Source organism: Sturnus vulgaris, chromosome 26, assembly GCF_052056855.1.
Source record: "Sturnus vulgaris isolate bStuVul1 chromosome 26, bStuVul1.hap1, whole genome shotgun sequence".
NCBI classification, from domain to species: Eukaryota; Metazoa; Chordata; class Aves; order Passeriformes; family Sturnidae; genus Sturnus; species Sturnus vulgaris.
The window spans coordinates 397,614-410,964 of record NC_142268.1 but is presented as its reverse complement, the minus strand read 5'-3'; the positions used below and the strand labels follow the sequence as shown (position 1 = coordinate 410,964).

The 13,351-nt window shown below is 51.4% G+C and overlaps 2 protein-coding genes across 3 annotated transcripts in view; one reads left to right on the top strand and one right to left on the bottom strand.

The window, feature by feature from the left end:
• UPF1 (UPF1 RNA helicase and ATPase) overlaps window positions 1-9,407 on the top strand; it is a 26,002-nt gene extending 16,595 nt beyond the window's left edge. For both annotated transcript variants that reach the window (XM_014887227.2, XM_014887228.2), the window contains exons 17-24: window positions 413-569; window positions 1,479-1,621; window positions 2,301-2,475; window positions 4,280-4,361; window positions 5,238-5,399; window positions 5,938-6,155; window positions 6,460-6,582; window positions 6,947-9,407. In XM_014887227.2, coding sequence (XP_014742713.1) covers window positions 413-569; window positions 1,479-1,621; window positions 2,301-2,475; window positions 4,280-4,361; window positions 5,238-5,399; window positions 5,938-6,155; window positions 6,460-6,579 — 1,057 coding nt within the window. In that variant the 3' untranslated portion in view covers window positions 6,580-6,582; window positions 6,947-9,407. The remainder of the gene's footprint in view (window positions 1-412; window positions 570-1,478; window positions 1,622-2,300; window positions 2,476-4,279; window positions 4,362-5,237; window positions 5,400-5,937; window positions 6,156-6,459; window positions 6,583-6,946) is intronic.
• Window positions 7,652-13,351, bottom strand: GDF1 (growth differentiation factor 1). Its single transcript, XM_014887163.2, has 2 exons — window positions 12,905-13,351; window positions 7,652-12,046 (listed from the first exon to the last, which is right to left on the bottom strand). The coding sequence occupies exons 1-2, from the start codon at window positions 13,164-13,166 to the stop codon at window positions 11,244-11,246; spliced, it is 1,065 nt and encodes a 354-aa protein (XP_014742649.2). The 5' UTR covers window positions 13,167-13,351; the 3' UTR covers window positions 7,652-11,243.

Below are 13,351 nucleotides of genomic sequence, written 5' to 3'. Positions count from 1 at the left end.
CTGAGATATTTTTAATCTCAGTCTGTTTCCTGAACAGCATGTGCAAGACTGGCTGCAGTGAAGCAGATTGTGCACAATGCTTGGCTGATAGGGAGCACTGACACCCAAAACAATCCACATTTCAAGCTTTAAGATAAAGCCACCAGAGGAATGATGTTGATTGTAGAAGCTCCACATTTAACTCCAGCCAGACATTCCATGTGCAGTTGAGGAGGTTTTGTTGTGCAGTTCTGAGAAGGTGGAGGTGAAATTCGTGTCCTTTGAGATGTTGGGAGTGGCCCAAGTGCATGGCCTGAGTGAGGAGCTGGAGCAGAATTGATGTTTTCATTGAAAGGGAACCCTTTTAAACCCAATTAACTCGCTGAAAGCCGAGCCCTGGTGGCCTGCCCTGACCCCGTGTGTGCCCCTCCAGGACTGAAGCAGCCAACGTGGAGAAGATCACCACCAAGCTGCTCAAGGCTGGGGCCAAGCCTGACCAGATCGGCATCATCACCCCCTACGAGGGCCAGCGCTCCTACCTGGTGCAGTACATGCAGTTCAGCGGCTCCCTGCACACCAAGCTCTACCAGGTACTGCTGCTCAGAGCCCCACGAGGCACACTCTGCAAAATTCTCTGTGCTTTTTTGTGTCTGCTCCATCTTCGGGGTTAGGGTTTTGAATTTTCGAGTTGGTTTTGGTGAATATCGGCGGATTTTTTTTTTTAATTTTTAAGTTGGTATTGGTTGATATTAATCAGTTTTTTAAAATGTTTAAGTTGGTTTTGGTGACAATCAAGTTAGGAAGTAGCCATGGGAACAGAGAAAGGAGAAAGCCCTGCTGAAATCCGTGTGGAAAGAGGCTCCAACAAATCCTCGGAGGCACAGAAGGGAGAGGTCACAGTGGAAAACCTTGTGCCTTCATCAGCCCCCCCTGCCAAGGGACACGCAGGAAACCAAGCAAATAAAAAACAAATCCTGGTGGCCACAGGATTTCCACAACATCAGTGAACTCCTCCACCAAACAGGAAAAGGAGCTGCTCCAAACAGGACAAATTCTGTGTTGAAATGGTCTTGTTGTGCAGCACTGAGAACTTGAGCAGTGTTTTCACTGCAGGGAAACTCGGTGCAAATCTTTTTCCCTGTGCCAGGAATGATGTGTCCTCTCACTGAGCTTTCTCAGAGCTGATCTGGACCTCTCATCCTACAAAACTTTGGAACAGTCAGAACTTTTTTTGGCGACATCCTCAGCAAAGAGCTGCTTTGCAGAGTTCTGGGGGAACAGGAGAACCATAAAACTCTGACCATGAAAGGAATTTCTCCTGAACTGGGACTCTCTGTTCCCCTCTGGGCAGGCTGCTCGTGGCCCAGAGGAATTACCAAATCATTCCTCACTCCAAAAACAACATTTTTCTCGGCTGATGGAAGGTGCAGGGCCTTTGGCAGTGCCTGGTGGTGGCAGAGCTGTTTTGCTCCCTGGCTGAGGTGTTTCCTGTGTTGCAGGAAGTGGAAATTGCCAGCGTGGACGCCTTCCAGGGCAGGGAGAAGGATTTCATCATCCTGTCCTGTGTGAGGGCCAACGAACACCAGGGCATTGGCTTCCTCAACGACCCCAGGAGGCTCAACGTGGCCCTGACCAGAGCCAGGTAAAGGGACCTGGAGGGACAGGACACAGGGAATGGCTTCCCAGAGGGCAGGGCTGGGTGGGACTTTGGGAGGGAATTCCTCCCTGTGAGACTGGGGAGGGGTTGGGATGGAATTCCCAGAGCTGCTCCATCCCTGGAATGTTCAAAGCTGCAGAAGGGAAGCTCCAGGAAAACCTTGGAGCTGTTTCCAGAGCCCAAAAGGGCTCCAGGAGAGCTGGAGAAGATTTGGGATGAGGGATGGAGGGACAGGACACGGGGAATGGGTTCCCAGAGGGCAGGGCTGGGTGGGATTTTGGGAAGGAATTCTGTTTGGGAAGAAATCTGTGGGTACAAACCAAGTGTGAGTGGCAGTGCCAGCCCCTGGCACGGACAGGAATTATTCCAGCAGGAATCCAGGCCTGGCCTCTGCTCCAGGAAGGAAAAATCCTCTTGGAGGGAATTCTGAATTCAGGAGAGTGACCCAGGAACGGCCCCAGCTGGGCAGGGGGGAAAAAACTTCCCTGGGAGGGTGGGGAGGGAATGGGCTGGAATTCCCAGAGCTCCTGGATCCCTGGAATGTCCCAGGCTGGAGAAGAGAAATTCCAGGAAATCCTTGGAGCTGTTTCCAGCTGAAATGAATGAAATGGATTAAATGAATTAAATGGATTAAATGAACGGTGGTTTCTCTGTGGTTTCCCAGGTATGGGGTGATCATTGTGGGGAACCCCAAGGCCCTGTCCAAGCAGCCCCTCTGGAATCACCTCCTGAATTACTACAAGGAGCAGAAGGTGCTGGTGGAGGGGCCCCTGAACAACCTGAGGGAGAGCCTGATGCAGTTCAGCAAACCCCGCAAGCTGGTCAACACCATCAACCCCGTGAGTGCCTGCCTGGCCCCACACATGGCCTGGGCTGGGGCTGGGGCTGGGCTGGGGGGTCAGGGTCTGGGGTCTGTGGGTTTGGGGTCTGTGGGTTTCTGAGTGGGTCTGGGGTGTCAGGGTCTGGGGGTCACTGAGTTTGGGGTTTCAGAATGACTTTGGGGGTCTCTGAGTGGGTTTGGGGTGTCAGGATCTGGGGTCTCTGGGTCTGGGGTCTCTGAGTTTGGGGTTTCTGAGTGTGTTGGGGGTTTTAAGAGTTTGAAGTTTTAGAGTCAGAAGTCTCTGAGTGAGCCTGGGGTCTCTGAGTTTGGGGTTTCTGAGTATGTTGGGGGTTTTAAGAGTTTGGAGTTTCAGAGTCAGAGGTCTCTGAGTGAGTTTGGGGTTTTAGGCTTTGGGGTCTCCGAGTCAGTTTGGGGAATTTTGGAGTTTGGGGTTTAAGAGTTGGGGGTCTTTTTGTTTGTTGGGGTCTCTGACTTTGGGGTCTCTGAGTGAGTTTGGGCTTTCTGAGCTTTCTGTGCTTTTTGGCACTGACCCCTAAAATCCAGTGCTTTAAACCTGAAACCTTGGAAAAGGCTTCAGAATTTAAGTGATGGAGTTAAAATCACAAGTGTGGAGTTAAAATAGAAGTGTGAGCTTTCACTTAGTCAAAAGTTTGAAATTTAAGATTTGAAAATATATTTTTAAATATATTTTTATATTTTATTTATAATTTTTTAATATTTAATAATATAGTCATAGGTATAAAACAAGATGAAAAAATAAGTGGAGTCTCTTTTGGTGGTCATCTTCCTTCTCCTTGCTAGTTTCAAATAGTAATTTAAATTAAATTAGTTTTCTAGTTGGACAGTGCCACACTGTGGGTCACAAAAATTCAGTTATTAGGTTAAAAGTAGGAATAATAGAAGTTTTATTTCTCTATTAAACTGTTTAGCTTTAAAAGACCTTGAAATTAGCTACATTCATCTCCATTTTTCTCACTTGTAGCTGGTGGCTAAATTTCGATACTTTTAATAAAATTTATTAAACAACCAAGCCCAAACACACAAAAAAAAATTCCATTTCATTCATGTATTTTTTAATCCTAGCTCGAAATAAAAAGAAAAGAAACTTCAAACGAGCCCCTAATTAAATCCTACAAAAAGCAGCAGCACCATTACACCTGCCCTGGCCCCTGGGGCTGCTGACAGCAGCCAATTAGGCCCTGATGGATTAATTAATCATAAATTAATTGGAATGAGCCACCCACACAGCCCCACACCCCCAGAAATTTCCATTTTTGCTGCTTTTTGGTGCAGTGTGGTTTCAGGGGGAAGCAGCTGCTGCTGTCACCAGGCTGAGAAAAGTTCATTATTTCTTTTTAATTGCAGGGTTTTGTGAGGGGTAAACCCTGAGGTGAATGAAATAAAGGAACTGGTTCGTGTAGAAAGGGAAAATTCACTTTTAACCCTCAAGCTGCAAGTTTTGTATTTGATTTTTAACAGAAATTATTATTTAATAATAATTAAATTGGGGGTGGAGCTTGACAGTGAATGGAGCAAGGGAATTATCAGGGCCTCAGAGTAAACTGAAAACTTAGCAAATATTTGGACAGCCTGCTGGAAAGTCTTATTTTTGGGTGTTCAGGATATGACTGAAATAATAATTAAAACTTTTCTGTGTGTTAGAATGAATCCACTCCCTCAGTGCTGTGATCTGTGGAGTTCTGTGCATTTTTACCCCAAATTGCTCTCACTGGGGTTGCAGTGCAAGGTTTTTTGGGATTAAAAAAATGAGAATAAATGATTAATTAACCAAATTTCTGCAGGGTGCTCGTTTCATGACCACTGCCATGTATGATGCACGGGAGGCCATCATCCCTGGCTCTGTCTACGACCGCAGCAGCCAAGGTAAAGAAAATTCCCCAAATTCCACAAATTCCCCTCCAGGGGTTTCCTTTTACCCCTGAGGGGTCACGTCTGACACACTCCAAACTTTGGAACTTCATAAAAGCTTCTCAACGTGGGAGAAGTTTGAATTTGTTGAAGGTTTAAACGTCAGGCAACAGAAAAATATGGAACTGGAGGGCTGAAAATGGGGTGGGTTTGAGGAGTGAAAACGTTTGGGATTAAATTTAACAACTGGAAATGTTGGGATGGATTTGAAGAGTGAAAATGTTTGGGGTGAATTTGAGGAGTGAGAATGTTTGGAATGAGTTTAAAGGGCTGAAAGTGGGATGAATTTGAGGACTGAAAATGTTCAGGATGAGTTTGAGGCTGAAATATTTGGGGATTTAATTTAACAACTGGGGATGTTTGGGGTCAGTGTAAGGACTGGGGATGTTTGGGGTCAGTGTAAGGACTGGGGATGTTTGGGGTCAGTGTAAGGACTGGGGATGTTTGGGGTCAGTGTAAGGACTGGGGATGTTTGGGGTCACTGTAAGGACTGGAGATGTTTGGGGTCACTGTAAGGACTGGAGATGTTTGGGGTCAGTGTAAGGACTGGGGATGTTTGGGGTCAGTGTAAGGACTGGGGATGTTTGGGGTCAGTGTAAGGACTGGGGATGTTTGGGGTCAGTGTAAGGACTGGGGATGTTTGGGGTGGATTTTGCTCTCTGTAAATGGGGCCCCAGGCTGATGTGCAGAGCAGGTACAGAATGAGGAGCAGTGCAAAAACCTCTGGGCTTTGCAGTGTGGAACAAGGAGCCCCAAAGCCTGAGCAGGGCAGGGGGTTGGTGCTGGGGGCCCAGGGCTGCTGCCATCCCCCTGTGTGTTGTTTCCCCCCAGGGCGCCCATCCAGCATGTACTTCCAGACCCACGACCAGATCGGGATGATCAGCGCCGGGCCCAGCCCCGTGGCTGCCATGAACATTCCCATCCCCTTCAACCTCGTCATGCCCCCCATGCCCCCCCCGGGCTACTTCGGCCAGGCCAACGGCCCTGCTGCAGGTGAGGGGGGCCAGCTCCCTGAAAATGTGAACATGTGAAAATGTGAACATGTGTGTGTGCCTGCAAAACCCACACAACTCACACAATCCACAGAAATGACAAAAATCACAGAATCCACACAACTCACAGAACTCACACACAGTTCACACAATTCACAGAATCCACACAACTCACAGAACTCACACAGAATACACAGAACTCACACAATCCACACACAATTCACAGGACTCACAGAAATGACAGAACTCACACAATCCACACAATCACTGTGTGGGAAGAGATCTCCGAGATCAGAGTCCAGCCCAGCCCTAACACCTCAGCTGGACCATGGAGAATCCACAGAAATGACAAAAATGACAGAATCCACACAATTCAGTGATTCTGTGATTTGTGTGGATTGTGTGATTTGTATGAATTTTGTGTGATTTCTGTGAATTCTCTGGGTTGTGTGAATTGTGATTTGTATGAATTTCGTGTGATTTCTGTGTGAATTTTGTGTGATTTTTGTGTGAATTTTGTGTGGTTCCTGTGCCCCCAGGCCGTGGAGCCCCCAAAGGCAAGGCTGGCCGTGGTGGGAGGCAGAAGAGTCGCTTTGGGATCCCAGCCTCGAGCCAGTCCAACCTCCCCAACAGCCAGGCCAGCCAGGACGTGGTGTCCCAGCCCTTCTCCCAGGGCCCCCTGACCCAGGGCTACATCTCCATGAGCCAGCCCTCCCAGATGAGCCAGCCTGGGCTCTCCCAGCCCGAGTTATCCCAGGTGAGCACGAGATTTTTTGGGATATTGGGGGGAAAAAACCTCATTTTTCCTGTGCTGGTGATGTGTGCCTGCACACATGAATGAAACTGGAGCTGCTGTCAGTGACTGAGCTCAGCATTTGCACCCTGCCCTGCTGGGGACCTGCAAGTGAAATGTTGCTTCAGCTGATGGGCAGCTCAAAAAGAAACCAAAAACCTTAACTTGGGGAAATTCTGCACCAAGAAAAGCAGATTTAAGGAAACCCAGTCTCAGTGTTAGCATTAACCTGGTTCTGGACACTGATTTTGAGGCTTTTCCCCTCCAGGACAGTTACCTTGGTGATGAGTTTAAATCCCAGATTGACGTGGCCCTGTCACAGGACTCAACTTACCAGGGGGAACGAGCTTATCAACATGGTGGAGTGACGGGACTGTCACAGTATTAGAGTGTAAGGACCAAATGAGAGCCTGCTCGGGGAAAATCCCTCACTGGAACTGTCCCCTCCCTGATTTAAACTGTCCCTGCCTCACTGGAACTGTCCCCTCCCTGATTTAAACTATCTCCTCCCTCTGATTTAAACTGTCTCCTCCCTCTGATTTAAACTGTCCCTCATTTAAACTGTCCCTCCTCCTGATTTAAACTGTCCCCTCCTCCTGATTTAAACTGTCCCCTCCCTGTCATTTAAACTCTGATTTAAACTGTCTCCTGTTTTAAGCTGTCCCCCCTCACTGTCCCCTTGCCCTGATTTAACCTGTCCCCCCCTAATTTAATCCTAATTTAAGCCCTGACTGAGCTCTCCTTGTGCCCCCCAGGTTGAGGAAGAAGAGCTAAGCTTGCGTGGAGCTTAGTTCATCAGCATTTTATTCTGGGTAATAAAAAAAATAAAATAAAATGGATACCTGTTTTCCACTGCTAAAACTGAAGCACCACTGTGTGAGAGCAACAGGAGAAAAGAGAAACCAACCAACAGAGAGAGGAGAGAGAGAGAAAAGGAGAGAGAGGAGCACGTGAGAGCCACTGCTGGAGCTCACTGAGACACGGAGACTGCGAGAGGACACGGAGCCCTGGAGGATTGGCTGCTCCTCGAGGGAAGGAACTCACCCCAAGGAGGGCTCAGCTGAGCCCCTGCTCCCACAGCCACCCCCAGCTCCGGAGAAGGGCCTTAAAAAACAAAACAAAAAGCAGGTTTCACTTCATTCCATACTTCTCTTTCGTGAGCAGGGCATGTGAAACTTTTCAGAGCAGATGGGGGAGAGGAAAACCCTCATCTCAGAGTTGGGCTCGTTTTTTCGTGAGGGGTATTAAAAGAAAAAAAAATATTTTAGCAGGAACTGTTTACATTTTAGAAGCAGAGTATCTGAGAGAGAGGAGAGGGGGAAAAAATGTAAAAAAAAAAAAAAAAAAGAAGAGAAAGTCCCTGCCTGGGTGACAGCCAGCCAAGCAGAAATCAGCTGCTGCTCAACTCTGAGGTGCAGGTTTTGTTGTCCAACACTGGCTCTGAAATTTGGTGTCATCGTGTCGCCCACATTCTGAACGAGGTGGTTTTAAAAGAGATTCTTTCAAAAAGAGCACTGAAATTTTTTTAAGAAGTTTTGTCTCTGAATTCTTAGTGGTGGACCTGGGAGATTTAGATCCTTGTTCTGAGAAGCTTATATTACAAAAAAAAAAAAAAAAAAAAAAAAAAGTTTCAAACAAAAATTAGAGCACCATCCTTGAGAACTTTCAGTGTGATTTCAAGTTGCAGCAATCAGCCTCTTCTTCCTGGGATAGCAGTTGAGAGTGAGAGGAGCCTGCGTGCTCGAGCAGGAGGGTTTCAAAGTGTTTTCTGTTTGCTTTAATTGGCAACTGTCTGGACTCTACTCTGTGAACAAACAGCCTTTCTGTCAGATGAACTTTATGCTTGAAAGGGGACGGGTTCCTGTGCCCTTCGGCCCTGGAGGGAAGGTGCAGCCAGGCCTGCTTTGGTCCCCACAGCTTTGGGGCAGGAGAAGTGGAAATTGGGGATTATTTTGGGTCAGGAAGTGAAGACTCCATTGGCAGGAGCAGGATGGACAAACGGACAAAGCAGGCAGGTGGTGGAAGGTGGTGGCCTCTGAGAGAGAGCTGGGTTTAATTTGGGAGGATGGGTCAGGCTTTGGGTGATGGATGGAGGCACGAGAGGGACAGAGGGAGGTGTTGGAGCAAAGTTTTCATTTTGAGGGGGGAAAAAAAAAAGGTTTGGAAGAAAACTTTGCTTTGTGAGATGGGAAGTTGTGAGCCCAGCTGGGGATCAGGGCTGGGAGGAGCCCACGAGGAGGAGCCAGGGCTGAACACTTGGGAGCTTTTTCATTTCTGCCAGAACCTCCTTAGGAGCAGCACAGAGAGAATCGATTCCTCCAGCCCCAGTTTGAGATCCCCGAGTTAGAATCGCCTCTGCCTCCCCATTGGCAGCAGCAGACACTGATGCAGAGCCTGGCTGTTCCCAGGCTGCAGTTCAGCTTTACACTCAAAGGGCTCCAAGTGTTTCTAGTCCTTTTTTTGGGGGGGGAAACTCAAAATACCTCTCATCTGAATGTACTTCAAACAGCTCAAAGCCCATTTTTGTACCTGGGGAGGGGGGAAACCTTTTCATTCCTGTCCTTCCTGGAGACCCCTGCCCTGGATTTGCTGGATTTGCCCCCAGAGCAGCCCTGGTGTGGAACCACCCCCAGCCCCGGGGAGGGGGGAGAAACTGCAGAAACTGCAAAAACCACCAAAAAAAAAAAAAAAAAAAAACTGCAAAAAAACCACAAAAAAACTCACTAAACCCATTCTTTTCTCATCCAAAGCCTCCAGAGTTTAGACTTCTAAAACCAGTGAAAGAATGGAGACACAGGCCACCTTCCTTCCTCGTGAGATGGACTTGTTTTATTTATTAACATTGCCGAAGGGCTTTTTAATTTGTTTTTTTTCCTTCGTAGGCTGCGTAGTGGCGTAGAATTTTCGGGTAGGTTTAAGCTGAACCCCTCTGTGCAAAGCTATCCATGAGTAATGTAGCCCCCTCCTCTCCCCTCACCCTTTATTTCACTGCTGGGAATGCTTGCCTCTGCTTCGTGCTGGTTTTTTTTTCCTTTGTAGCAGTTCAAACTCTTGAGTTTTACAAATCCAGACATCAGTGCTAGCACGGTGTTAAAACTCTTCGGTTTTTTTTCTTTTTTTTTTTTTAATTAATTGATTTTTTTGTCTCAGTTTTGTTTTAAAACCTGTTTGTCATCAATAAAAAAAAAAATATGAATAAACAGCTCTTGCATTCAAGGTGGCCCCTAAGTTTCAATGAGGAAACCATGCAACATTCATTAAAGCTTTAGTCTGATTGTATAAACTTCAAGTTTATTACTTTTTTTAAACACAAGACTAGTACAAAAGTGGGGTGTGCATAGCAGAGGGGGTGAGCAACTCAACTGGGAAAACTGGGAAGTGCCCCCCCCCCCCCCTCCCCAGGGTTTGGGAAAAGCTTCCAGCCTGGAAGCAGAAATGGCTTTGCCCTGCCAGGCCCAGGGCTGGGGGGCTCCAAGCTGGGTCTGGGGGCGTTTAGGCCTGGCCTTGGCACCACCCAGGGCACAAACTCAGGCCAGGGTGAGCCCAGGTCCTGTCCTGGCTGTCACAAACCCAGGAACGCTGCAAGGTTTTCTTCTTCTGCCCTTCTGAAATCAGAATTGAATGGCTCCTGCTGGAGCTCAGCCCTTCAAACACTGAAATGGGTGGGAAACACCTGGATTTGGGAATGTGAGTCCAGCTAAAGCTGCTCCAGGTCCTCAGCTCCACATTTTGGGTGTTTAAAAAAAAAAAAAAAAAATCACCAAAAATGGACCCCCAGTGGTTAAACCCTCAGTGCTTCCCCAGGGGGAGGAGGTGAGAAAACTTCATCAGACCTCAGAGACACAACATCGGTACAAAACAGCAAAAAAAAAATAAAAACCAAAGCTGCACTACGGGTTCACAGTTCAAAAATAAAGAGAAAAAATTCAAGTCTAACTCGGATTCCTTTTCAGTTCCCCCGAAATCCCAGAAGTGGCAGGGGAGCCTCACTCTGGTGGTTTTTACCCTCAGGGAACAGCTCAGGAGCTGAGCCTGGGCTCCAAACCTCGGGAAAAGCCAGAGGCCACAGGCTGGAAGGGGGAGAGAAGCCAAGGAAGGGAAATGGCCCAAATTTGGGTCCCTGCTGCCCCCCCTGCCTCGAGCTCAGTGACACCACAAAGGGCCTGAGGCTGCCAGCCAGCACAAAAACCAGCAAATAACCAGAAATAATCGCAAAAAGCAAAAGCTCCGTGCTCTGCCCTTGCCCGAGGCTCGGCTGCCACACTCGGGGACACTCAGGGGACACCCTGGGCTCATTGTTCTGCTAATGAGGTAAATTAATTAATACTGACTAGGAGGGAGGAGATGCCCCTGACCCCAGCACACCCCCCTGGATTCCCTCAGCCACATTCCCTGCCCTTGGCACGCAGCTCCCAGGGGATTTTTTAGGTAAAATCTCCATTTTTTAGGCAAAACCTTCCAGTGCATTTGGCCACCCAACACAAGCCCTGTCCCCAAAGCACCCCATCACCAACACACCCCAAAATCAGCTCCCACAGCACAAGAGGAGCTCCTGCCTGGCTCTGCCTCTCCTGGGGAGGGATTTTGGTCACCCCATCCCTGTCCCTGCAGCTGGGAACCCCCAGCCCCGTTTCACCCAGAAAAATCATTTATACCCTGAGAAACTGCAGAGTTCAGCCCAAACCCCAAAGAGCTGCAGCCCTGGCAGTGCCTGGCACGAGCAAGGGGGGAAATCTGGGATTCACAGCCCGGTGCCACCATCCCCTGTGGAGAGGGAAACCAGCACCAGGCTCGGTCATAACCCCATGAATTCCATAAATCCCATCCCAATCCTAAACTAATCCTAAACCAGCTCCAGCAACGCCCCCTTGGTGCCAGCCTAACCCCACTGCAGAGAGGAGCCCCCAGTGCTCTGAACCGCCCTGAACACAGCGGGGATTTCACCAGCGGGGTTTATTCCACCCACCCACCCCTGTCCATCCTCCATCCATGGATCCATCCATCATCCATCATCCATCCATGGATCCATCCACCCATCCCCACCAAACCCCGCTACCTGCAGCCACACTCATCCACCACCATGTCCTGGTAGTGCCGCAGCACCACGTTGTCGCTGTTGTCGTAGTAGAGCATGGAGATGGGCGAGAGGCGCACGGGCACGCAGCAGGGCTGGGGCGTGCCCTGCGGGTCCAGCGAGTGCACCATGGTCTGCAGCACGGCGTGGTTGGTGCTGTTGAGCTCCGCCGCCAGCGGGAAGGGACAATCCCCGCCGCAGTAATTGGCCAGGTAGCCCTGGGGGGCGATGATCCAGTTCTCCCAGCCCACGTCGCTGAAGCTGATGTAGAGCCGGCGGGGCTTGCACAAAGGGCTGGGGGTCACCGGCGGGCTTGGGGCGCTCCTCCTGCTGCGGCCGGCGCGGCACTGCTGGCCCAGGGTCACCACCAGCAGCGAGGTGGCCGAGAAGGCGTCAGCGCTGGCACAGAGGCTCCGCAGGCTCCCGCTGGCCCCGGCCCGGCCGCTCGCAGAGATCTCCAGCACCAAAGCCAAGCTCCTGCCCGGCATCTTCAGCGCCGCGCTCAGGTTGAAGAGCAGGGATTTGTGCAGATGGACAAACGAGCGCTCCACCAGCGGCCTCCGGCCGGGCTGGGGCTGGGGCAGCCCCCGGGGCGACGCCTGGTAAAGCCGGAGCTCCAAAACCTGCCCCGGGCCGGGGGCCTGGTAGGAGTTGTGGTGGAACTGGAGCTCCAGCTGGGCCATGGTCAAGCGCTCGCCCTCCTCCAGCACCGAGAGGTTGAAGAACAGGAGCTTCCGCAGACACAGCCACCCCTGGGGCTGCCCCTCGGGGAGGAAGCGGCCTGACAAAGAAGGAGAAACAGGGCTGGGGGTGGCTGAACGCTTGGGCCGGGCAGGATCGGCTCCAGGGCCGGGCAGGATCGGCTCCAGGGCCGGGCAGGATCGGCTCCAGGGATGGTTTGGAAGCCCCCGAGGGTTCCCAGCCCTGCAGGCACGGCCGGGCCGGGCTGTGGCACGGGGGACTCTGCGGCCGCTCCAGCAGCTCCTCTGGACGCTGCTCCACATCTCGGGGAATTGTTTTCCTTCCCCCTCCGCCTGCCCCGGGCTGTGGATCCCGGCTCTTTGGGATGGATGGGGAAAAGAGGGAGAGCAGCAGCGAATTTGGGGAGCTGCCTGGTTCAGCCAGCCCGAGGAAAACTGGAACCACGAGAGGAAAAAGCTCTGTGGTGCCTTGAGACCTCGGGGGCGCCAATCCAACAGTCCCCAGGGAACTGAGAACGGCTCAGGGCAGCCAGATGTGCCCTGGGGTCAGCCAGAGGTGTCGGGACAATGAGGAGAGGGGAGGACACCGCCCGAGGGCCGAGCATCCCATCCCTGCTCGAGCTGGTGCTGATCCCATTCCTGCCCCACATTCCCACTCATCTCCACCACTCGGGACCCCAAAGCCTGGGATCAGGACTGGGATCAAACCAGCACCTCGGGAGGGATTTAGGGGGCTCCAGGACAGAGCCTGGCCCAGCTGCCCCCCTCACCCCCAACCTGAGGCTTCCAAACCCAGAAATCATCACCGACAGCGTCCTGGGGGACGGGGCACAGCCGGGACTTCTCCTGGAAAAGCTCCGGGGCTCAGGACACCGGGAAGGAAGGAGCGGAGCCAAGGCTCGGTCCCGGGGAAAGCCCCAAACGCGGCGAGGCTGTACCTTGGTCAGCGAAGACCCGGACGATGTCCCCGGGGACATTGAGCTCCTCCACCCTGCAGGAATCGCGCTCCTTGTCCGGCCAGGGCAGCGCCTTCCTCTTCTGGAACATCCTCCAGAGCACGGGCGGCACCGGCACCGGCTTTTTGGGGCTGGGCTTGGCGCTCAGACCCAGCGATTTCAGCAGGGAATTTTCCTGCGGGCTCAGCTCGGTGGCCAGGACGGGGCTGAGCAGAGCCCAGGCCAGGCTGCGGAGGAGCCACATCGCCGCTGCGCTGGCCACACAAAGGGCAGAGGCCGCGCTGGGCCCCGGGGGCGGCTCGGAGCCTTTGATGGGCTCGGTGCTCAGTGAGGCCGCGGGCTGGCGGCTGGGGGAGGGTGCGATCGCTCCAGGCTCCCCCGCACCCCTTTAACCCTTTCAGGATCGATCTCCTCCGTCCTTCCCGCATC